This window comes from Coregonus lavaretus (assembly GCF_964263955.1).
Source record: "Coregonus lavaretus genome assembly, contig: HAP1_SCAFFOLD_5096, whole genome shotgun sequence".
NCBI classification, from domain to species: Eukaryota; Metazoa; Chordata; class Actinopteri; order Salmoniformes; family Salmonidae; genus Coregonus; species Coregonus lavaretus.
Window position 1 is genome coordinate 18,363 of NW_028161667.1, and position 25,048 is coordinate 43,410.

Below are 25,048 nucleotides of genomic sequence, written 5' to 3' on the forward strand. Positions count from 1 at the left end.
TCCAATACAACACATTACTGAGTACCACTCTCCATATTTTCAAGCACAGTGGTGGCTGCATCATGTTATGGGTATGCTTGTAATCGTTAAGGACTGGGGAGTTTTTCAGGATAAAAATAAATGGAATTGAAGTAAGCACAGGCAAAATCCTAGAGGAAAACCTGGTTCAGTCTGCTTTCCATCAGATACTGGGAGATGAATTCCTCTTTCATCAGGACAATAACCTAAAACACAAGGCAAAATCTACACTGGAGTTGCTTACCAAGAAGACATTGAATGTTCCTGAGTGGCCAAGTTACAGTTTTGACTTAAATCTACTTGAAAATCTATGGCAAGACCTGAAAATGTTTGTCTAGCAATGATCAATCAATTTGACAGAGCTTGAAGAATGTTGAAAATAATACATGGGCAAATGTTGCACAATCCAGGAGTGGAAAGATCTTAGAGACTTACCCAGAAAGACTCAGCTGTAATCACTGCCAAAGGTGCTTCTATAAAGTATTGACTCAGGGGTGTGACTACTTATGTAAATGAGATATTTCTGTATTTAATTTGCAATACATTTGGAAAAAACTTTTTCATTATGTGGTATTGTGTGTGAGATAAAAAATCTACTTAATCCATTTTGAATTCAGGATGTAACACAACAAAATGTGGAAGAAGTCAAGGGGTATGAATACTTTCTGAAGGCACTGTAGATGATAGATCTATGCAGACTGCAGAGACGGATTTGCAGCTTTTTTAATTGATTTCAAACAAAACAATACAGTAAGGCATATATGTCCACACAAATATATTCTACTTATTCCACAAGAAACAATCAAAAGTCCAGTGGGATTTAACATTTGAGAGTAAGTTATCCATTCTGGTGAGTGAGGATGTCTCCATAGCCTCATCCGATTGTCAATTGTAGCTATGATGCGGTACAGTCAACAATCTTCATCCAGTGATGTAAGGCCACAAAATAAAGCCACAGACACAGGAAGAACATTTATCTCCACTGCTCTGCTAAGAACGCCACAGACACAGGAAGAACATTTCTTATCTCCACTGCTCTGCTAAGAACGCCACAGACACAGGAAGAACATTTCTTATCTCCACTGCTCTGCTAAGAACGCCACAGACACAGGAAGAACATTTCTTATCTCCACTGCTCTGCTAAGAACGCCACAGACACAGGAAGAACATTTCCTATCTCCACTGCTCTGCTAAGAACGCCACAGACACAGGAAGAACATTTCTTATTATGACTCTGCTAGACAGTCTTGAGTCTTGCTTGGCAACAGAAGGCATTGGTCTGATTCCAAACGGATAACTCCCTCCGTCCTCTCTCTGGGCACTGGTTGACTTCCATTTTTGGGTATGAATGGACTGGATGGATGTTAATTATTAGGAATGGAATCAGGCCACTTGTTGACAAAAGTAACTTTTTTCCTGCTGAGCAATACACAAAGCAAAGCATAGTTATTCCTCGGTACCAGTGACTTTGGTTCCATTGGTTCAGTATCCTATGGAAAGAGTATGCTAAGTGGGGGATACACCGTAGGCCCCTTATGAATGACGTTGAAGAAATGTGTTATAAATGATACTGCAACATTCATGAAGGTGTCATGACTGGTTTCATAAATGTGTTATGAAGGCCTCATGTATACCCAGTGGTGGAAAAAGTACTCAATTGTCATACTTGAGTAAAAGTAAAGATAGCTTAATAGAAAATGACTCAAGTAAAAGTGGAAGTCAACAAGTACAATACAACTTGAGTTAAAGTCTAAAAGTATCTGGTTTTAAATGTACTTAAATACAGTGGTGGAAAAAGTACTCAACTGTGATACTTGAGTAAAAATAAAAAAGTAAATGCTATACATCAAATGTCTTATATTAAGCAAAGCAGACGGCACCATTTTCATGTTTTTTTTTTTTCATTTACAGACAGACGGGCACACTCCAACACTCAGACATAATTTACAAACAAAGTATTTGTGTTTAGTGAGTCCACCAGATCAGAGGCAGTAGGGATGACAACGCGTTACATCCAATTTCTACTCCTTCCTCGATTACTAATAGGGATAGACAAAATGGTGCAGTTCTATGCAGTCTTACAGCCATACCAACTATATCAATACCAACCATCAGACAGGGCCTGCAACCGCCAATTGAATGTAGCTTATTTGAGTTTGAGTATCCGTGTGACTTAAAAAAAATCGCAAAGGACTTGGGTTGATGCATCTGAACGTTAGGAGCTTAGTTCCTAAACTGGATTACATCAAAGATCTGGGCTATGCAGGCGAATCCGGATATTCTAGTATTAACTGAAACGGATCATTGCCAGGGCCTCCCGAGTGGCGCAGCGGTCTGAGGCGCTGCGTCACAGTGCTTGAGGCGTCACCACAGACCTGGGTTCGATCCCAGGTGACACAATCGGCCCAGTGTCGTCTGGGTTACAGCCAGGGGGGCTTTGTTTGGCTCATCGCGCTCTAGCGACTGCAAATACATTTAACGTATTGATTGGGGACTTACTTGTTGAGGAAGGTAACAGTTTTTCTGGGTGATTTGTAATGTTTTATTAGTGCTTAACATGACTGTGTTTTGTATTTTAATATAATGTGTATATTTGTATTGTATTATACAGGGCACATTTGGAAAAGAGATCTAGGTCTCAATATTTTCCCTGTTAAAATAAAGGTTTAAAAAAATGATAGGTGCATGATTGGACCATATTGCTGTCCTGCCTGAGCATTCCAAATGTAGGGAGTACGTTTGGGTGTCAGGGGAAATGTATGGAGTAAAAAGTACATTGTTTTCTTTAGGAATGTAGTGGAGTAAAAGTAAAAAGTTGTTAAAAATATAAATAGTCAAGTACAGATACTCCCCAAACACTACTTCAGTAGTACTTTCAAGTACTCTTACATAAGTACTTTCCACCACTGTGTATAACAACTCATTCATATGTAACTGCTTATTGTATGTCCTAACTCACAGCCATTGTTCAGGAAAACTCTCCTCCAGAAGAGGTCTTAAGGGATGCCACATCTTCCCACATCTTCCTAGACAAAAGAGCTGTGCATTAAGGCACATGTTGGGATGTTGCCCCAACTTCCTTGTATGGTCCTCCAACCAGATGACCAGTGAAAAGCCAATGATCCAGACTCTCGTCATCCATACAACAATAAGTTGATGGGTAGTTCTGCTTCTGGTCATCTCCTGCTTACAGATGGTCCTGCCCCAAGTCCTCGCTGTATTTTGTAAAAAGCGCTAAAGGGATTGATTGAGTATCTCTCTGTCATACATCTCTCTGTCCCCTTCCTAATCTCCCACAAAAGAGATACACTTCTGGTAACATCTTATTTGAATTGGCTTCTATAATGCCAACATAAAATTGTCATAAACATGACTTTGAGCTTGACATAACATGTTATTACAGTTTACTTTGCCGGTCTCCGCTACAAAGCATGATGCACTGACACCATGTAGGCATCATAACCCATTTTGGAGGCATCATAACCCATTTTGAAATCCTATCTATTTTGAGCAGTACAGTAGCCTGCGACGCATTGCTGGATAAGTAATGGAACACTGACAGCTTCGGACTAGAAGGTTCTTATCTGCAAATATATGATTGTGAGATCATTGGCTTTAAAGTTCTGAACCCTCATTGGTTTGAATGGTGTCAGACATTTTTATCTTGTATTCTTTTGAAGTCAACAACATGAATTGGGGGTATTTAGAGTACTATACAGGGAGAGAACATTGAGCAGAACAAGGCTATGTCAATAACTACATTTTGACAGAAATGCAGATAGAACCTTATAGTCCCAAGCTCTCGACTTGTTGCACCAACATCCAGTCCATCACTCTCAAAAACTACAGCAAAGAAAAGCCTTTTGGAGTTGGAAATGAAACCCACAACAGAGCAGTACACTTTCCCATGATGTTGGTCATGACTGAACCCAATGCAATGAGTCTGTGCGATACAAGAACTCAAGAAAATGGCAAACTGATACTTTGTACTGATAATGTTGGTGGCGATTGACCTCGTCGCTTGAACGTTAAATAAAGGGTCCTCACAGCGAGGCCTCGGGCCCTCTGGGCTGCATGGCCGCCCCCTCGCGCCTTAGGGCGCTGTCGAAGCGCGGCGTCACCTCGCAGCGCACCAGCAGCGTGTCATCGTGCACAAACCCCCGCTGCTGCAGCTGGACCAAGTGCAGAAAAGTGACGTAGCCAAAGCCCTTGGGGTTCCTCTGGATGGTGGGCCTCTGGAAGGCCTGCAGGTCGGGCTTGGTCTCCATCACCTCCACATGGTGCTGGGCCTCAGGCCCCTGGTCCAGCACGGCCAGCCGGATGGTGCCTTGGAAGGGCCACGGCAGCTGCCCATCAAATTCACCCTGCATGGTGTGAACAAAAAGTGAGATGTAGTTGGAGCAGCGTTGGGCCGAGGGCGTTTGGAGGTGGAGGCGCAGGCACAGCTTGTAGCCCGGCCGGCCCGTGTAGAAGCCTGGGCTGTGCACCACAACGGGCTGTCCGGCAGCCTGGGTGCGCAGGTAGGCCGAGAAGCCCTCCAGGGGCCACACGTACACGCCTTGGCACTGCTTGGCCTCCAGCTCCTTTAGGTTCTCCTCCAGCGAGGTGACCTTACGACGCAGCTCCGCCACCAGGCCTGCCTGGGGGATAATGGTCATACAAAACAAATGGTCCTTTAGTTGTAGACGCATTTACCCAAAACAAGGGAATTCAACGTCATCAATGAGAAATAATTAATTTGTATCTCTGTTCCACCTGAACGCTCAGCTCACGTAGCTGGTGGTCCTGCCGCACCAGTCGGCCCTCCAGCTGCTGGGTGGTCTCCCGCATGGTCTGCAGTTCCCCGCAGCACTGGCAGGGGGCGCCACCGCCGCTAGCGCCAACGCGTGCCCCCAGCTCCGCAGCGGCAGCCCCTCTGTCCTCAGAAGAAGGTGGCTGGGTGTACCCGGTAAGACTGTGGCTGTGCAGGTACTCAGCCATGCAGCGCATGTGCATCTGAGTGAACTCCTGCATGTGCTGGGCCAAGTCATTGCGTTGCATCTGAAATAGCACATAAAATACTTTAAAGAGCCACTGTGTTGAACCAAAGTTGGAAATGGTAGCCTTGTCCGGTCTAAAAACCCTCTTTTGTTAGATCTGAAAGTATCAGATGAATGGGAGTAGACAATGTCGTGGAAACTCTACCTAGTCCTGCCAGAGGCCACGAAAAGTGGATCTTGGGTATCTCTTTTGGACAAGGCAAAGTAGTCACAAAACATCGGAGGTAAATTACTCAGAAAGTGTTGAAGTTTACTCAACCTCAGTGACCTACCATCTCTCGACATCCAAAAGTGCTGAAGGTACAGGCGATCGGAGCCTTTGGACACTCTGTGTCATAGTGAGACTCCAACTGAAACAAAAGCAGGCCAAAGTTACTCCACCACTAAGTCAGATCCTACATCGCTTGCCCTGTGTAGAAGCTTGTTACAAAGAGATACTTTTTCAGAGGAAAGGTAGGCATTGCCGCCCAGCAAAGTTTTGCAGTCCACAACCATTCACAAACGATTGAGTTAAACATAGGTTTGTGTAGGCCGCAAGCGGTTGTGAATTGGACCAAAAATTTGCCCATGAGCCACACGTTGTAGACTCCTGCTCTACACCACCAACATAGGTTTAGTAATCAGGACTCCTGCTTTACACCACCACCATAGGTTTAGTTATCAGGACTCCTGCTTTACACCACCACTATGTTTAGTAATCAGGACTCCTGCTTTACACCACCACCATAGGTTTAGTAATCAGGACTCCTGCTTTACACCACCATAGGTTTAGTAATCAGGACTCCTGCTTTACACCACAATAGGTTTAGTAATCAGGACTCCTGCTTTACACCACCATAGGTTTAGTAATCAGGACTCCTGCTTTACACCACCACCATAGGTTTAGTAATCAGGACTCCTGCTTTACACCACCATCATAGGTTTAGTAATCAGGACTCCTGCTTTACACCACCATCATAGGTTTAGTAATCAGGACTCCTGCTCTACACCACCATCATCTCATTGATTTAGTAATAAGGACTCCTGCTCTACACCACCATCATATCATAGGTTTAGTCATCAGGACTCCTGCTCTACACCACCATCATATCATAGGTTTAGTCATCAGGACTCCTGCTTTACACCACCATCATAGGTTTAGTAATCAGGACTCCTGCTCTACACCACCATCATATCATAGATTTAGTAATAAGGAGTCCTGCTCTACACCACCATCATATCATAGGTTTAGTCATCAGGACTCCTGCTCTACACCACCATCATAGGTTTAGTCATCAGGACTCCTGCTTTACACCATCATATCATAGGTTTAGTCATCAGGACTCCTGCTTTACACCACCATCATAGGTTTAGTCATCAGGACTCCTGCTTTACACCACCATCATAGGTTTAGTCATCAGGACTCCTGCTCTACACCACCATCATAGGTTTAGTCATCAGGACTCCTGCTTTACACCATCATATCATAGGTTTAGTAATCAGGACTCCTGCTTTACACCACCATCATATCATAGGTTTGGTCATTAGCTAAATCTAAATGGCAGCCGTCAGGTCACCACACCCACCTGGTCTCTGATGAGCTCCATACCGCAGTACTGACAAACCACGTTGGCAAAGGGACACAGCGACTCATGAAGCTGAGGACACAACAAAAACAAACATGTTCAAAAAAGCTGTCACATGACCGCCTTCAGCAATGACAGTCTATCCACTATTTTCAGTGAACATTAAAGGGGAGCTCAAATGGAGAATGAATACAGTTTCTTACTGACTGAGAACATGGACACTTTACACACATTTTCTTTTAAAGTGCTGCTAGCTAAGCTAACTGAGGCGGTGCAACCGTTATTCAAACCTGTAAAAACAGTTAAATCCCCATGGGTTGATGAGGAATTGAAGAATTGTATGGTTGAGAGGGATGAGGCAAAAGAGATGGCAAATATGTCTGGCTGTTCAACCGATTGGCAAACGTACTGCAAATTGACAAATCATGTGACTAAACTGAATAAAAATAAGAAACTACGCTATGAAACAAAGATAAATGACAAAGAATGATAGTAAAAAGCTTTGGAGCACCTTAAATGAAATGTTGGGCAAGAAGGCAAACTCAGCTCCATCATTCATTGAATCAGATGGCTCATTCATCACAAAACCAACTGATATTGCCCACTACTTTAATGATGATTTAATTGGCAAGATTAGCAAACTTAGGCATGACATGCCAGCAACAAAACGCTGACACTACACAGCCAAGTATATCTGACCAAATTATGAAAGACAAACATTGTAATTTTGAATTCCGTAAAGTAAGTGTGGAAGAGGTGAAAAAAGTTTTATTGTCGTGCAACAATGACAAACCACTGGGGTCTGACAACTTGGATGGAAAATTACTGAGGATAATAGCGGACGATATTGCCACTCCTATTTGCCATATATTCAATTTAAGCCTACTAGAAAGTGTGTGCCCTCAGGCCTGGAGGGAAGCAAAAGGTATTCCCCTACCTAAGAATAGTAAAGTCCCCTTATCTGGCTCAAATAGCCGACCAATCAGCCTGTTATCCACCCTTAGTAAACCTTTGGGAAGAATTGTGTTTGACCAGATAAAATGCTATTTTATAGACTTTCAGCACGCTTACAGGGAAAGACATTCAACAAGCACAGCACTGACACAAATGACTGATGATTGGCTGAGATAAATTATAAAAAGATTGTGGGGGCTGTTTTGTTAGACTTCAGTGCGGCTTTTGACATTATCGATCATAGTCTGTTGCTGGAAAAACGTATGTTTTATGGCTTTACACCCCCTGCTATATTGTGGATAAAGAGTTACCTGTCTAACAGAACACAGAGGGTGTTCTTTAATGGAAGCCTCTCAAACACAATCCAGGTAGAATCAGGAATTCCCCAGGGTAGCTGTCTAGGCCCCTTACTTTTTTCAATCTTTACTAACAACATGCCACTGGCTTTGAGTAAAGCCAGTGTGTCTATGTATGCGGATGACTCAACACTATACATGTCAGCTACTACAGCGACTGAAATGACTGCAACACTTAACAAAGAGCTGCAGTTAGTTTCAGAATGGGTGGCAAGGAATAAGTTAGTCCTAAATATTTTTAAAAAATCTAAAAGCATTGTATTTGGGACAAATCATTTACTAAACCCTAAACCTCAACTAAATCTTGTAATGAATAATGTGGAAATTGAGCAAGTTGAGGAGACTAAATTGCTTGGAGTAACCCTGGATTGTAAACTGTCATGGTCAAAGCATATTGATACAACAGTACCTAGGATGGGGAGAAGTCTGTCTATAATAAAGCGCTGCTATGCATTCTTAACAGCACTACCAACAAGGCAGGTCCTACAGTTTTGTCACACCTGGACTACTGTTCAGTCGTGTGGTCAGGTGCCACAAAGAGGGACTTAGGAAAATTGCAATTGGCTCAGAACAGGGCAGCACGGCTGGCCCTTGGATGTACACAGAGAGCTAACATTAATAATATGCATGTCAATCTTCCTGGCTCAAAGTGGAGGAGAGATTGACTTCATCACTACTTGTATTTATGAGAGGTATTGACATGTTGAATGCACCGAGCTGTCTGTTTGAACTACTGGCACACAGCTCGGACACCCATGCATACCCCACAAGACATGCCACTAGAGGTCTCTTCACAGTCCTCAAGTCAAGAACAGACTATGGGAGGCGCACAGTACTACATAGAGCCATGACTACATGGAACGCTATTCCACATCAAGTAACACATGCAAGCAGTAAAATTTGATTTAAAAAACAAATAAAAATACACCTTATGGAACAGTGGGGACTGTGAAGCAACACAAACATAGACACATGCATACAAACACACGCTAACATACGCACTATACACACATGTACACATGGATTTTGTGTTATAGATATGTGGTAGTAGAGTAGTGGCCTGAGGACACACACTTAATATGTTGTGAAATCTGTTAGGAATGTATTGTAATGTTTTTTAAATGCATAACTGCCTTAATGTTGCTGGACCCCAGGAAGAGTAGCTGCTGCCTTGGCAGGAACTAATGGGGATCCATAATAAATACAAATACAATTAATATTTACTTATTCAGGATAGTGCACTCAGCATGAATGAGTTAGTGATGCTTACCTTGCTGTCCTCGTAAACAAAGCTCTCCACACAGTCGGGACAGGACACAGGTCTCCGCTGGCAGTGTTGGCTTTGGTGCTCCTCCAGCTTGCTCTTCCACACCGCGTCCTGGCACAGCGGGCACGGCACGGTGGCAAACTCACACTTCGTAACATGGCCCTGGCAGGGTGAGATGGCAGAGTGAGTTAATCATTTGGTTTCAACATCGCAACGCGGTTGAACTGATGTGAACTAAGGTGTCAGCCATTGTCTGTGGGGAATGAGGCGTACATCCAGGCGGCGAAGCTCCATTTTGTCAGTGCAGCCTACGTTGGTGCAGCGGACCGTTAGGGAGAGTATCTCCCGCTTGGCAAAGTTATCTGGGAACAGCTGGTCTTCCCGTAGTACCTCGTTATCCACTGGACACCTCTGCCCTGTATCACTAGGGGGAAAAGAAAAAGAAAAGAAAAGAAAAGATAAAAGAAAAGAAATAAAAAGGAAAGAATAGAAAATAAAAGAAATGTAAAGTGAAAAGGAAAAAGAAAAAATAGAGAGAGAGATCAGTATGGTTCTTGGGAGCAGGGTTGCGTTCATTAATCAACAGGTTAAACTATTTTAAAATGGAGGTAGGCCCTACTACCTTAACTTGTCCAATGAGAAGGCTCCTTTTTGAGATCACTTACTACCATTATTCTTCTTTGAGGACTATTCAGACTATTTGAAGAAACTGTACTCTGTACATGTAGTCATCATCATCATCTTGTCAAAAGGGACATAGAAATACGCGTCATTCAGCAAATTCAGTAACGAGCGCCAAGGATAAACAGATTCCAAACATCACAACAGTGCAGCAACAAACATGTTACCTTGGTACTGTAATGGTGGGGAAGTGGAGGTAGTGATGGAGGGAAGTATGGCCTCCAAATCCTCCAGAATATGGCCAATCATTTACCCAGTAAGTCAACATCTCAAGAGGCTCATTGCCCACCCATCACTGAATGATTGACAGTCATCGATAATCCCAGCTGTTGTGGCTATTGAACTGCATAGCTACATGATGTATAGAGATGTTCTGCATTATACAATCACCTTCATTGCCCATCTTATCTGGTGGCAGACATAAAATCATTTGAGAGTTGAATATTGACAAGCACACGACTATGACGTCTCCAGGAGTTAAAGCAAAATCTTCAGTGAAACTTGAGTCGATCTCTGACCGGCGGGAAAACTGCACAGATCTTTTTATGACCAATTTGTTTGTCAAAATCGATTTGCGGGCCAAAAAAAGGCAATTTATATGAAGATATAGGTCCATTGTCATTTCTACATACGTTCTATCTAGTTTTAGATGTTCAACTGTGGCCTGGAGGGTTTTTAAAGCGAAAATAAACATAATGCGTCATCCATATGACGGAAATCTGGCTCCGCGACTGATAGCTCTTGGCTAACCCCGGCACATTTACATGGATGTTGCACTGCTGTAATATTGATGTTGATTAATTAAATAAATAAACTTTAACCCCTGCGTCTCTCATTTGTGGAGCTGGGAGTAAAAAGCCCCATAGTTCAGTTCTCTGTCCTCATTGTCCTAAACAACCGAAATGTTGACAAACATGCAGAGATAACCGTGTGCAGGGGTAAAGGACTAAGCAAACATTGTTTTGAAATCCTGGAGGGTATTTTCCAAAGTAGGATCAGCAAGTTAGACAACTAACATTTAAATATATCATTATCATGGAAGTACGGGTACCAGTCAGGCTTACCGGATGGACTTCTCGATGCAGCTGCGGCAGAAGCGATGACCGCACGGCGTCTGCACGGCCGCCCTCAGGGCCATGAGGCAGATGGGGCACTCGTACTTGCTCTCCAGCGGAGGGTCGAACTCCACGTCGTAGCCTTGCAGTGGGGCGCCGCCCTGTAGGCTGGTGGGTGTACTCTCCGTGGGGCTCAGCGCCGAGTCGCTGCCCTCTTTCTCCAGCATGGCCAGCGCACAGTTGGACAGCTGTGACGCGGCCGCCCCACCACAACACGCTTCATCATTCTCCAGGCTGCTCTTCTCGCTCTCGAAGCAGGACATCTACACAAGGAGGAGAGAAAAGTGGAGAAAAATGAGATACGAGCGAGAGCAATGACCATTACCCCTCCACAATTCTTCACAAATGGTTTTATTACACAGAACAATATGCCTTCTGTGGAAATCACTGGGCTATGTTTCTCTCTCAGACGATTGAATGTTTCCTTCTTCTTGAAATGTGTGTCATCAGTTCCACTTGGCCTCAACTGTCTCCTGAGCTCTGTTCTGAGATCAGCCCGAGATGAGAAACTTCATAATGACTGTACATGACTCAGGGGACCACAGGTAGGGAAAAGCCACAAAGGAGACAACACCAAGCTAACATCTTCAATTCAATGCCTTTGCGTTAGCCAGTTGACATGGTGGATACAGTCTGAAACTACAGTAATTTACCTATATAGGGCTATAAATTACCTAGCGAGCTGCTAGCTCGTCAGGTCCGTTATGGGCGGGGCAATCTAAGTTCCTCATGCATTTCAAGCAAAGTAGATGGATAGGCAATATTTCAGACAGTATGTCAACATCTGTAAACAAAACCCGTCTGACCTCGTGGTAACATAAGTGGCTAGCTGTTTAATATCAGAAGCTCAAATATGAGAAGACAAGTTCAAAAGCAAGTCATAATCACAGTCATGGCACAAGTTAGCTGGCCATCGTTACGTTAGCGACGATGCTGACACGGAACTGTAACCCTACGAAGATCTTGAGATTACATTTCAAAAAGCTAACAAAACTAAACACTGCAACAACCACATTTATGCATGATTCATGTATTAGTCGATGGGGTTGGAATATTTGACAATATGCGTGTTAATGCTTACCTTAGCTTTGAAAGTACATCGGTTTTCTTGACTGACTCTTCTTAGCTAGCTAACCACTTCCTGCACTTTCGTCATATTCTTCTTCTCTGCCTCATTGGTGGTGGGAGGCAAACGAATAAGTATTAACTCCGCCGCCTGGACGAGGGGGAAAACAAAAACTGTTTTAATTTTATTCAGAAACACAGGAACAGTTTTTATTCAATTGAGAAACACACAAAAAATCCTTTATACACTTTATTCCGTTTTTTAGGACAAGGGTCATCAGAGCAAATACAAATACAACATGTACTTCTTCCCCTAGGACCCTTTTTTAAACTCCAACATCAATATCTTCCTTCACCACCACTTTGTTTCCAACATCCATATTATATCCTCCATCTTTTCAGTCCTTATTTGAAAAGTTCCTTTCTCATTTACATCCAGTTGTTCATGTCCTTGTCTGCTAACCCCTGCTAAGTAGAGGTTAATACATAGTTCATTTCATTTGTGAAAGATTTGCATCCTAGTCATATATTTAAAAACAATCCAAATAAACTAGTAGTACAGTTTACAGGAAAAGTAGGACAGTAGGACAATTAGGTTTTTAAATGTCTCACCAGGGTTACGCTTTTCCTAGTTCCAGCTGTTTTCTGAAACAACAAGAACTCAACAATAAAACGCGTTGCTGAAAAGTTCAAACCAGTTCAAACCAACAATTCCAAAGCATGATTCAATAATTTCTCATATGTATCAAAATAATAACCATTTTGAAAAAGACCCAGTCAATAGCTTAACAGAAAAAAACACACCTGCATCAATTCACAAAATACATTTTTTTGGAACTGACTAGGAAAGGAAAATATAGATGGAATGGCATCAGGACGTAAACGAACACCACGCCCAGTTTTGGATGTTGTCAGGTATTTCTCTTCGAAATGCTCTAAACACAGTTTGGAGTTTCTGGTTGGCTTCCAGGCTTTCCATCTCATTTGATGCACCCACTCTTTTAGTCTTTTGGGGTCACCCAGTGGAAAACTGTTGGCATGAGAAAAAGTTGAAAGACAGAAATTGAGCAAAAAGTAACAATTTAGCTAATAAACATCAATATAAACTACAGAGGAAGAACATTAGCTATTTTTTTTAAAGCTAATTCAGAGATTAAAAAATTAATAAAAAAACGGGGTCCTTGCCACTTGTTTTGGTATACAGCTGAGAGCTGGGGCTATAGGGGAAATGTAACCCAGCCTTAGACAGGGCTCTGTCTAGAATCCAGCCTAGATCCAAGGGCTGACAGTCCATGACATCAGATGATAGTTTTAAACATACTGTATTTTGAAGCTGTGTGTTGTTTACATCGTTATATGTAAACAATGGAGTAATACAACCTTAGATTTAGGTTAAGATAGAGAGAAAGACAGTTGTTGTAGCCTTAATAACAATAGCCCAATTGAAAATACCATCATTGAACAGATTCCCAGACTAACGTAACTTTGACATTACGATACGCTTGTTTTACTAACGTTAGCCTGTTAAGACAAAACACATTGCTAACGTTAGTTAAATAAACAATTGAGTAATAACGTTTAGCTAGTTTGGTATATTAAGGTATAATATGCCACATTCTATAAAAATCGAAATGACTGGAAATCTCTTAGCGTAGCTCAACATAGCTAACTTGTTGGCTATGGTTTCTTACGCTTAGCTAGCTACGTTGTTAGTGTTGGTAGTAGTCAAATGCTGCAAGCCTTACCTGTGAAACGTAAATTTTTGGGTTTTAAGTTTACCCTTCTCATATCTATCTGTGCTATTCTTACAGTTAAGAGCTGAACAACGTGCCATTATTTTGTTACAACAGAGAGGACGTTTATAGACAATCTTTGGTTACAAGTTGTTTATTTTTTTCTTCCTCCTTCCTTGCTGGTTTTATGGCTAGTGGCAAACGAAAAGGTAGTGCAATACTGCCACCGACTGGACAGGGTGAACAAAGGAACAGAATACATTTTTAATACACAGTGCGCTCACACACAACTGCGTACAACAATCTGTTTTTATTTTACTTTAAAAAACGTAAAAGATTTATTCATACAGTATTTTTTTTTATGACAAAGGATCAACTTCAGGCTGGGAACAATGGTCAATTCCATTTAAATTCAAGTCAATTTGTAAGTAAACCAAATTCCAAATCTTCCTCATTGAAAAGCAGTGAAGAGTATTGGAATTGGAATTTCAGTGTATTTCCTGAATTGACCCCAACCCTGACTTTTACAAATATATACATTATGTGAACTAATTCCCCCCCCCCTTTTTTTTCTTCACTCCATCCTTGTCTATCTTCACTACTACTTTGCGCTTCCAACGTCCTTATTATATATATCCATGTTTTCATTCCACTGCCCTTGTTTGAAAACCTCCTTGTCTGCTAACCCCTCATGACCTCCAGGGCCACCCTGCAGCTCATGGCCACCCTGCAGCTCACACAGGTGTGGGTGTAGTCCTCATCCCCAAGTTTCATGTCCTCATATCTCTTCAGCTCGGAGTCCTGGCTGACCAAGATCCATTCCAAGCACTGACTGCACTGCACACAGACTTCCTTTGTAGGTGGTTGGGCCTCTAGTATGACAAAGGTCCTTCCTTTTATCCCATTGTACTGCAATGCAAACAGGGTGGTCAAAGCACAAGTCAGTATAAAAGCTGAACAGAAATATAACAATATTATTCAGTCTTTAAAGACCTATTCCTATGATATTTGATGTATATTACTTCATTCATTGGTGATTTGAGTTGTGACCTGTGAGGCTTAACACTAATGTCAGCTTCCAACTTACAGGCAGCTTTCTTGGTGAGGTGGAGACGGACTGAGTCCCTCCGCAGCGCAGCAGAGAGAGGGGTATTTGTCTAGTGGTGGGGTGCTCCTTGCAGCAGAAGCTGAACACACTGGCAGCCAGGTAAACATCCCAGTGATCAGGATGGTCTTTCACCAGATCTGACACCAACCTGTCCAGTTATATGATGAAAATGGATTAAACAAAACAAATGCATATTTTATAAGTCAGCTGGGCTAGCATGTCATGTGATTGGATTCAGGAAACTGCCAAAAGATTCTTGCAATCATTACCCAGTTCAATTTAGTACCGATGCGCTTCTTGAAAAGTTATATTAAAGTTACGTTAACGAACGTTGGAGTGGAGAACATACCGGTCTATGAGGGACTTTGTTACTGGATCCAGTGACACTCCCAGAGGACGGTAGAATACGAGTTGGCCTGTCAGTTTCTTCAGATCACCCAAAGCCGAGTTGATCTGTAAAATCAAAAGAGGAGGGGTACTTAATATTCATGAGATCATTTGGTGCAACATACATTCGGCCATCACAACCAATACAACTGGTTCTGTTTTCAGGTGGAGGTACAGTAACGCTAACATAGATAAATGCTGCAAATACTGCATAAGAAACTACACAATACCATCTCTACAATCTAACCACAGTATCTCTTACCTCTACAGTCAGCGCTACACTCAAACAACACAGGATTCCAACAGGGAAGCCAAAGCGAGAGATGAGGTCAGAAATTATTTCAGCAATCTCTTTACTGCTGCAGGTTTTTATGGGGTAGGCTTCCACCCATTTTGAGTAGTAGTCCACTACAGTTACTATAAATCTGTGTCCAATTTGGGTCTCTGGAAATGGCCCCTTCACTTCCATTGTCAGCCATTCCCATTTCTCCTTGATCTGGTTCAAATAAAAGAAAATGATATATATATAGATATACAAATAATAAATGTAAGAATATTGTTGTCTGTTGTCCAGAATAAGCCTGTCTGTCAGAAACCTTACCCTGATTGCGAGCTTGGGGATAAAGATCAGCCCTTGCTTTTGTAAAGCTGAAGGTGGGACCTGAAATTGTCAGGAGAGTTCAGTGATTAAAGCAGGAAATAAAGGTTTGGGGGTATAGAAAGCCTTTATACAATGTTGTTGATCATACACACAACTAGTCGTCTAAGCCCTTACACACTGTATACACACAACTAGTCCTTATATGAGTTTCAATGTAGCCCTCGTTTGGGCCCATCAGGATTGTTTGGTTGAGTGGAGCACAATAGATCGATTCTGTTTGGCCCAATCAGCCTCATAAGAGCTAACACTTACTTCATTTGGTCTATCTTTCTCAGCCCAGTCAATACTCTGCAAAAATAAAAATAAAAGGGATACATGAAATATCTCCATAAATGTAAAAACCTCAGATAAGAGCAGACCTGGGCCAAATACTCAAACACTAGAGGTGCGCTTGATTTAGCTTACCGGTGTGCAGGCTGGGAAGACTGAGTGTTCCATTGGTTATTGTACTGGAGCGAGCTAAATCAAGCGCACCTCAAGTATTTAACACAACATGTGTTTGACGATTGGAGGTCTGGATAAGAGTGATATGTTCTTCGTACCTGTGGAACACAGTAGTCATCATGGAAACGACTTGGGTGCCATATACTGTGGTTAAAGTAACTGGGAGTCCTCTTCAACCGTGTTGACGCTGCAGAGCTAGTGTTTCATTACAAGAGGAAACAAGAGAGGGAAACTATGAATTGCTTCATTTCTTCACAACGTCGGCCCATAACCTATAGCTCATACAAACTGTATTGGTTTTGAGAACCACCTTGGCTCAGCTGGTACTGATGGCATATCCTCAGGAACACGATCCTCTGGAAACTGAAATCACAAGTAGAGGTTAATACATACACAATATATACAAAAGTATGTGGACACCCCTTCAAATTAGTGGATTCGGCTATTTCAGCCACACCCGTTGCTGACAGGTGTATAAAATCGAGAGCACAGCCATGCAATCTCCATAGACAAACATTGGCAGCAATTATTTGTTACTTTTATTTTGTATTATTTTATATTGTAATTTTTTGATGAATCACGCTTCACCATCTGGCAGTACGACGGACAAATCTGGGTTTGGCGGATGCCAGGAGAATGCTACTTGTCCAAATGCATATTGCCAACTGTAAAGTTTGGTGGAGGAGGAATAATAGTCTGGGAATGTTTTTAATGGTTCGGGCTAGGCCCCTTAGTTCCAGTGAAGGGAAATCTTAACGCTACAGCATACAATTACATTCTAGACAATTCTGTACTTCCAACTTTGTGGCAACAGTTTGCGGAAGGCCCTTTCCTGTTTCAGCATGACAATGCCCTGTGCACAAAGCGAGGTCCATACAAAATGGTTTGTCGAGATCGATGTGCAAGAACTTGACTGGCCTGCACAGAGCCCTGACCTCAACCTCATTGAACACCTTTGGGATGAATTGGAATGCCGACTGCGAGCCAGGCCTAATCGCACAAAATCAGTGCCCGACCTCACTAATGCTCTTGTGACTGAATGGAAGCAAGTCCCCGCAGCAATGCTCCAACATCTAGTGGAAAGCCTTCCCAGAAGAGCGGAGGCTGTTATAGCAGCAAAGGGGGGAACAACTCCATATTAATGCCCATGATTTTGGAATGACATGTTTGACGAACAGGTGTCCACATACTTTTGGTCGTGTAGTTCATTTCATTTGTGAAAGATTGAGAATAAAAGTGTGACTCCTAGCCATATCAAAAACAATACAAATTGAAAACTAGTAGGACAATTACGTTTTTAAATGTCTCACCAGGGTTACTCTTTTCCTCGTTACGGCTGTTTTCTGAAACAGGAACTCAACAATTAAACACGCTGCTCGAAAGTTCAAAACAACAATTCCAAAGCATGATTCAAGAATTTCTCACTTGTATCAAAATAATAACCATTTTGAAGAAAAAAAACAGTCAATAGCTTAACAAAAAAACAAACCTGCATCAATTCACAAATTACCTTTTTTTGGAACTGACTAGGAAAGGAAAATATAGTTGGAATGGCATCAGGACGTAAACGAACACCAGGCCCAGTTGAGGGTGTTGTCAGGTACTTCTCCTCAAAATGCTCTGAACACAGTCTGGAGTTTCTGTTTGGCTTCCAGCCTTTCCATCTCATCTGATGGATCCACTTTTTTAGTCTTTTGGGGTCGCTCAGCGGAAATCTAATTTTTAAAAGTAAAAAGTAACAACTTAGCTAATATACATCAACATAGATGAGAGAAACAACATTAGCTTTTTTTTTAAGGTCTAATGCAGCCGTTTTTATCTCAATATCAAAATAATTTCTGGGTAACAATTAAGTACCTTACTGTGATTGTTTTTAATTTTAAAAAATGGTCCAAAAGAGGTTTGGAACTCTTTCTTATTGGTCTATCAACTAATTTACCCAGACCAAAACGCCATCCCACCAAAACAGGCAAAACATTTCAGGCAGTCTTCAAACAGCTCTTACACTAAAATGGCATTATCATCATTTTCACAGTATTATTCCAACCTCAGTGTGGAAATATATATATATATATATATATAAACACAGGAAAATCACGTTTTTGATGGCACTGGACTTTTAAAGCTAATTCAGAGAAGATGGGGGTCCTTGCCACTTGTTTTAGTATCCTGCTTAGGGATGGGCTATAAGGAAATGTAACCCCATAGTGCTGCAGATGCAAAGGTTGACAGTCCAGGACTCCCTAAAAACACGCCACTTCATTACATGTGACTTATCGTAGCAGGTTAGGAAAGCATTTTCGCTAACCCTTTTCCTAACCTTAACCTAATTCTCCTAACTTCCTATGTTAATTCTTCAAACCTGCTATTACAAAGTCATAGCTGTTTTCGAAGTGGCATGTTTTTAGGGAATTTCATGACAGACCATTTCATCAGGGACATCAATAGACATTTCGTTTTGCAACTAAATTGAGTTTCTATTTGACAAGTTCTGGTAGGTCCCTCCCCATTTAGTTCACTTCAGTTTAAATAACTTTTGCAACAGAATCTGCATAATGAATACACCCCAGGCCTGTAATCTTTAGTCAAATGTTTTGCAACGGAAACCGTTTACTTCAAACGGAAAACGTGTTTGTAACGAAAACAGTTTCTATTGGCCAAATTCAGGTTGTCCCGCTCTGTTTCGTTAGCTTATGTTTGGTTCCAAGTGAATACACCCCATGACAGTTTTAAACATATTTTAAAGCTATGTGTTGTTTGTTTACATCATTGTTATATGTAAACAATGGAGTAATAAAACCTTATATTTTGGTTATGATATAGAAAATCAGCTGTGGCTAGCATAAATATCGACAATAGCCTAATTGAAAATACCATTACATTGGACAGATTCCCAGATCCCTTCACATCAGGACTTGTTAATTTAGCTTCAACAAAAACAGCTAGCTAACTAGTTATGCTAAGGTATAATACGGCACGAAATGACCAGAAATCTCTCAGCTAGCCTCACATGATAATGTTAGCTTCACTAGCTGCTATCTAACATGTTGGCTACCCAATCGCTTACACTACGTGGTTAGCAAAGAACGTGTTGTTAGTCAAATGCTGCAAGCCTTACCTGTGAAGCCTAACTTTTTTGGCACGCAACTGATTATTTTTATCATATGTATCATGTCCTCTATTCTTACAGCTGTAAGCTGAACATGACATTTTTTATTCTTCGTGTGAATTTCCGGCAGAACTTAGACACTGTGTTATTTATTGCTGCCTTTCGCAGGTCGGAGTGCGTATTGCACATTTGGTCCCCATCATCTAACCCTGCACCTATACACTATCCCCAAAAACCCACCACCCCATCCCACTACTTTGGTCCTAAGCGATCCTACACCAGGCTGTCGGCCTGGGAGGATGGAACCCCTTCTCTCAAAACTTCCTGTAGAGCTTCTGCACTAAAATCACTCACACCCAAATATTTATCTGCTGCTGCACCTACCACATCTATGTTCTGTGATTTCAGCTCCATCAGTGCAGTGCAGTTCATCACCATGGTTATAAAGGTAAGAAATCCAACCTTACTAAAACTAATCTTCTCTGGATCCCTCTCTTCAGGCCTATACTCACTGGGGGTATAGGCCTGAAACTTTCTGCCCATCTCAAACTCTGGCAATCTAAACCTGTCTCTCTTTCACAGGGCACTTCAGTTTCCCAGCTGCATGGGCACCTCCACAGTTGACTCAGTGCTTTCTCTATCCCAACTGTACACTCCCTCTGACTATGCCCTCCTGCACATTTCTCACATTGTGGGATCTCCCTTCTACACACTGCTGCAACTTGTTCAAATCCTTGGCACTTAAAGCACCATAGCGGGAATATAGGCCCTCACAGAATAGCAAATATAACATAACTATAAGTAAACCCACTACAATCATGCAGTAACATTTGTGTACAGTCAGTTAGCGGTTTAGCAATAACACCGGCAGGCCCCGGTGGCAATACATTAGTATAACCAAAAGCTTACCTTGACTTGGAAGAGTTCCAGTGTTGGATAGCCATAGCCAGCTAGCTAACACAGCATCCTTCTGTTTGAGCTGGGTGTTTGAGTAGGCTAGCTAGCTGCATTTGCTAGCTAAGTAAGTGAAAGTAATATATATATATATATATATATATATATATATATATATATATATATATACTAAATATAGCTCTCTCTCTTGATCCTCCTTCATTTTTGAAGAAATTAATTTGTTCAAAACTGTTCATCTATTGTCTTTCTCTCTCTTTGAGTCAACTACTCACCACATTTTATGCACTGCAGTGCTAGCTAGCTGTAGCTTATGCTTTCAGTACTAGATTCATTCTCTGATCCTTTGATTGGGTGGTCAACATGTCAGTTCATGCAGCAGAAGCTCTGATAGGTTGGAGGATGTCCTCCGGAAGTTGTCATAATTACTGTGTAAGTCTATGGAAGGGGGTCAGAACCATGAGCCTCCTAGGTTTTGTATTGAAGTCAATGTACCCAGAGGAGGACGGAAGCTAGCTGTCCTCCGGCTACACAATGGTGCTACCCTACAGAGTGCTGTTGAGGCTACTGTAGACCTTCATTGCAAAACAGTGTGCTTTAATCAATTATTTGGTGACGTGAATATATTTTGTATAGTTTTATCTAAAAAGGAAAACTCTTTTAATGTTTCACTAGTTTTATGAAATTCACTGAGGATGGTCCTCCCCTTTCTCCCCTGAGGAGCCTCCACTGCTATCAGGTAGAAACTGTGTCAAAGCTCAACAAGACAGATAGGGCTTGTTCATTTCTTCTTCCTCGCTGGTGGTTTTATGGCGTGTAGAAAACAAAAAGGTAGTGCAACACCACCACCAACTGGACGGGGTGGAAAAAAGGAAAATAACACCATGTAAAATCCCAAGTAGGGGGTAGCTGCAGCCCAATATGGTGACCAGAGTATGAGAGAGTGGGTGTGTCGAAATGAGTGTGTGTATGGAAAGCAAATAACCTAAATTGGGCAGATTTGTTGCCACTCAAGACCGCTTCGCGTGGCTGGTTGGGCTGCATGACAAGTTGATAAGCCTGGCGACCATTGCACCGCTGTTGTATCAAGGTGCCTGCCAACCACTGAGGCATATATGCTGCTGACCTTCACACTGGATAGCTGTATCACAGTCAGGGCCGGATTGGCCACATTTTTCTCTCTGCACCCTGCCAAAATGTGTTGAAATGCAGTAAATTAGCTGTTTTCCGGGGCACAAAATGCAGTAGCCCAGCCGTGATCACGGCTCCTGCTTGCCAAGCACTGAGGAGATTCTATTCATCTGTCCCAGGCACACGGGTAGGCGTGATTTGTACCGGATGAAAGTTGATTTCATTCGTTTTGGAATGGGGCTGCCTCGTGGGCATGAGCCAGGTGCCCCGTTCAAAGCCCACAGCAAAGTCGGCTCAAAACAAAAGTGACATTAGATATAAGTCACTCTGGATAAGAGCGTCTGCTAAAGGACAAAAATGTAATATTGTAGTCATGTGTGCATACATTTTATGTAGGGGTGGTCCCAGCGGGAATCAAACCCAAATTCTAGTGTTACAAGCACCATGTTCCACCAACTGAGATATGGAGGACCAGATCTGCCTTCCCAAGGGAAATTAGTTTGAAAATTCAAACATATATTTTATAGAAAAGAGATGTTGTATGTTTCTGGACGATGCACCATGCTGCCTTGTTGACAACATGACCCAGCGGCACAGATTACTGTTCCATTTGAGAAGAGCGCTCCTCCCTCCTGGTTTTTGCCCTTTCAGGTCACGGGTCATAGACCGTTGCCCCGCTGCTCAGCATAATCCAATCTGTCCACGGTCTACTGTCCATTGACCCCCAACGGAGTGGGAAGTAGCTGCCTAGTAACCAATATCAGGGTGACAGTCACAGTAAGCAACCGTCTAAGTAACCTATAGCAGAGCGCCTTCCACACACCTACTCCTTTCCACACGCCCACTCCTTTCCTTTCGACACACCCACTCCTTTCCTTTCGACACACCCACTCCTTTCCTTTCGACACACCCACTTTCCGGTAGCCATATTGGACTGCAGCTACCGCATTCTCTAAAATACCCCAAATCAGAGAGGAATAGGCGAAGCACTGAAGCAATATATAGATGTTTGAAGCAGTATATAGATGTTTGAAGCAGTATATAGATGTTTGAAGCAGTATATAGATGTTTGAAGCAGTATATAGATGTTTGAAGCAGTATATAGATGTTTGCCCAAATGCATTTGAAAAAAATAGAAAAACTCCACTGTTTGAGCACACACAACAACTTGAAAACAAAACTCTACAACAATCTGTTTATATTTCATTCCGAAAACTTCAATGACTGAGCAACTTTAAAGTGTATACATGATAAACTTATATTATTCAAACTTCTTCCCCTAGGCCTCTTTTATGACTCCAACATCGATCTCTTCCTTCACCACCACTTTGTTTCCAACATGCATATTATATCCTCCATCTTTTCAGTCCTTGTTTGAAAAGCTCCTTTGTCATTTACATCCAGTTGTTCATGTCCTTGTCTGCTAACCCCTCATGACCTCCAGGGCCACCCTGCAGCTCATGGCCACCCTGCAGCTCACACAGGTGTGGGTGTAGTCCTCATCCCCAAGTTTCATGTCCTCATATCTCTTCAGCTCGGAGTCCTGGCTGACCGTGCTCCACTGACTGCACTGACTGCACTCCACGCGGACTTCCCTTTGAGGTGGTTGGGCCTCTAGTATGACAAAGGTCCTTCCTTTTATCCCATTGTCCTGCAATGCAAACAGGGTGGTCAAAGCACAAGTCAGTATAAAAGCTGAACAAAAATATTACATAATTCAAACCTATTTCTATGTGCATTTCTTCATTCATTCAATGGGAATCAATGATATGAGTATGTTTTGATGTAGGAGTAGGAACTTGTGAGTCTAAACACTGTCAGCCTCCAACTTACAGGCAGCTTTCTTGGTGAGGTGGAGACGGACTGAGTCCCTCCGCAGCGCAGCAGAGAGAGGGGTATTTGTCTAGTGGTGGGGTGCTCCTTGCAGCAGAAGCTGAACACACTGGCAGCCAGGTAAACATCCCAGCGATCAGGATGGTCTTTCACCAGATCTGACACCAACCTGTCCAGTTATATGATGAAAATGGATTAAACAAAACAAATGCATATTTTATAAGTCAGCTGGGCTAGCATGTCATGTGATTGGATTCAGTAAACTGCCAAAAGATTCTTGCAATCATTACCCAGTTCTATTTAGTACACTACTATCCATAGTATAAGCTTTTAGAATCAGGTGGCTGTGTAGCAAGGTACAGTGGAGAACAAACCGGTCTATGAGGGACTTTGTTACTGGATCCAGTGACACTCCCAGAGGGCGGTAGAATATGAGTTGGCCTGTCAGTTTCTTCAGATCACCCAAAGCCGAGTTGATCTGTAAAATCAAAAGAGGAGGGGTACTTAACAGGTGTTGGAACCGGTTCAGGGAACAGGACCAGAAAACTGGAAAATAATGCACTTTTTAGAGGAACAGAATCAGAACCGGGAACGAAAGTAATCTATACTGTTCCGGAACAGAACCGTTGTTTGAAAAGGATGTGAACCGGTTAATAATGTTATTTTACGTTCCGGGCATTCTTTTTCCAGTCCCACAAAAAAATGCAACAAAGCATCTATGCAAAGCCCTCACCCCGTCACTCAGAAACATATTCTAGTTTCTGCCTGCCAGCTGAAAATCTTTGCCAGTGTGTGCGTGCATAGGCTACCTGCCCCTCCCCATCCGAAGCACCGTCTATTGTACCCTACTGACGTTCAAAGAGGGATTCAGAAATTAGAAGAGCGATTTTTAATTAGAGACGAATGGATTAACTTTTTCAATGCTAGTTAAGGATATGATAGTTATCACGTTTCACATTGTTTTGATTAACTACAAAAAAGGTAACACGTTTTTATTTTAGTTCTGGTGCCGCTCTGCTAACACAAACTTGTTAGCTAGCTGGCTCTGGTCCAACGTTAAACCAACTCTCTGAAGTTCCAAGACATTCAACGTTCCTTCAAGCCGCTCCTCTGTTGGTATAATCCTGTGGGCCTATTTCAGATAATGCAGGTCATAACAAGATGCCCAGCGCTTCAAGCCAAGCCTCCTCCCTCTCTCCCCAACAGCAACATTTCAGTCCCATCTCGCGCCCTACCCTTGTCTGTCCATTGAATGTAAAAAGCTTGCCCTTTCCATAGTAAGCCGCTCTATCCGCAGCTAAATGTAAAACATTTTCGATTTCAGTGGTTTAAAAAAGGAAGAGAAAGGAACGACATAAAGCAGGATTGTTTGGGGTGGAACTGGTTCAGATCTTTATTCTGCTGTGAACAGTGGAATGGAACAAAAACAAATATGGTTTTCTTCAGAACAAAACGACTGGAAAATAATTTTGGTTCCAACCCCTGGTACTTAATATTCATGAGATAATTTAGTGCAACACTTCATTTACCCCAAAACATTTTTATTTAGGGCAGTACAGTAACACTTACATCGATACATGCATGCATCTCTTACCTCTAAAATGTGTGCTCGAGTCAAACAAGACAGGATTCCAACAGGGAAGCCAAAGCGAGAGATGAGGTCAGAAATT

General features: G+C 42.2%; 2 protein-coding genes across 8 annotated transcripts; both read right to left on the reverse strand.

Moving 5' to 3' along the window:
- Positions 1-725: 725 nt before the first annotated feature.
- Positions 726-13,968, reverse strand: LOC311120231 (TNF receptor-associated factor 6-like). Of its 5 annotated transcripts, none has more exons than XM_084194844.1 (11): positions 13,806-13,968; positions 12,865-13,090; positions 12,673-12,705; positions 12,077-12,211; positions 10,945-11,258; positions 9,473-9,623; positions 9,203-9,361; positions 6,623-6,694; positions 5,330-5,407; positions 4,774-5,058; positions 726-4,658 (listed from the first exon to the last, which is right to left on the reverse strand). In XM_084194844.1, the coding sequence occupies exons 5-11, from the start codon at positions 11,256-11,258 to the stop codon at positions 4,062-4,064; spliced, it is 1,656 nt and encodes a 551-aa protein (XP_084050970.1). In that variant the 5' UTR covers positions 12,077-12,211; positions 12,673-12,705; positions 12,865-13,090; positions 13,806-13,968; the 3' UTR covers positions 726-4,061. The 5 variants fall into 5 exon arrangements, with proteins under 5 accessions (XP_084050970.1, XP_084050969.1, XP_084050968.1 ...); XM_084194843.1 differs by having other exon boundaries at positions 12,077-12,525; XM_084194842.1 differs by having other exon boundaries at positions 12,077-12,528.
- Positions 13,969-14,052: 84 nt separating this feature from the next.
- Positions 14,053-19,619, reverse strand: LOC311120232 (uncharacterized protein). 3 transcript variants are annotated; one of them, XM_084194847.1, is made up of 11 exons: positions 19,512-19,619; positions 17,904-18,108; positions 17,704-17,736; positions 16,704-16,756; positions 16,492-16,588; positions 16,202-16,237; positions 15,890-15,949; positions 15,551-15,784; positions 15,251-15,354; positions 14,881-15,049; positions 14,053-14,702 (listed from the first exon to the last, which is right to left on the reverse strand). In XM_084194847.1, the coding sequence occupies exons 1-11, from the start codon at positions 19,601-19,603 to the stop codon at positions 14,475-14,477; spliced, it is 1,311 nt and encodes a 436-aa protein (XP_084050973.1). In that variant the 5' UTR covers positions 19,604-19,619; the 3' UTR covers positions 14,053-14,474. The 3 variants fall into 3 exon arrangements, with proteins under 3 accessions (XP_084050973.1, XP_084050975.1, XP_084050974.1); XM_084194849.1 differs by lacking the exon at positions 15,890-15,949; XM_084194848.1 differs by lacking the exon at positions 17,704-17,736 and having other exon boundaries at positions 19,512-19,615.
- Between the last annotated feature and the right edge of the window lie 5,429 nt (positions 19,620-25,048).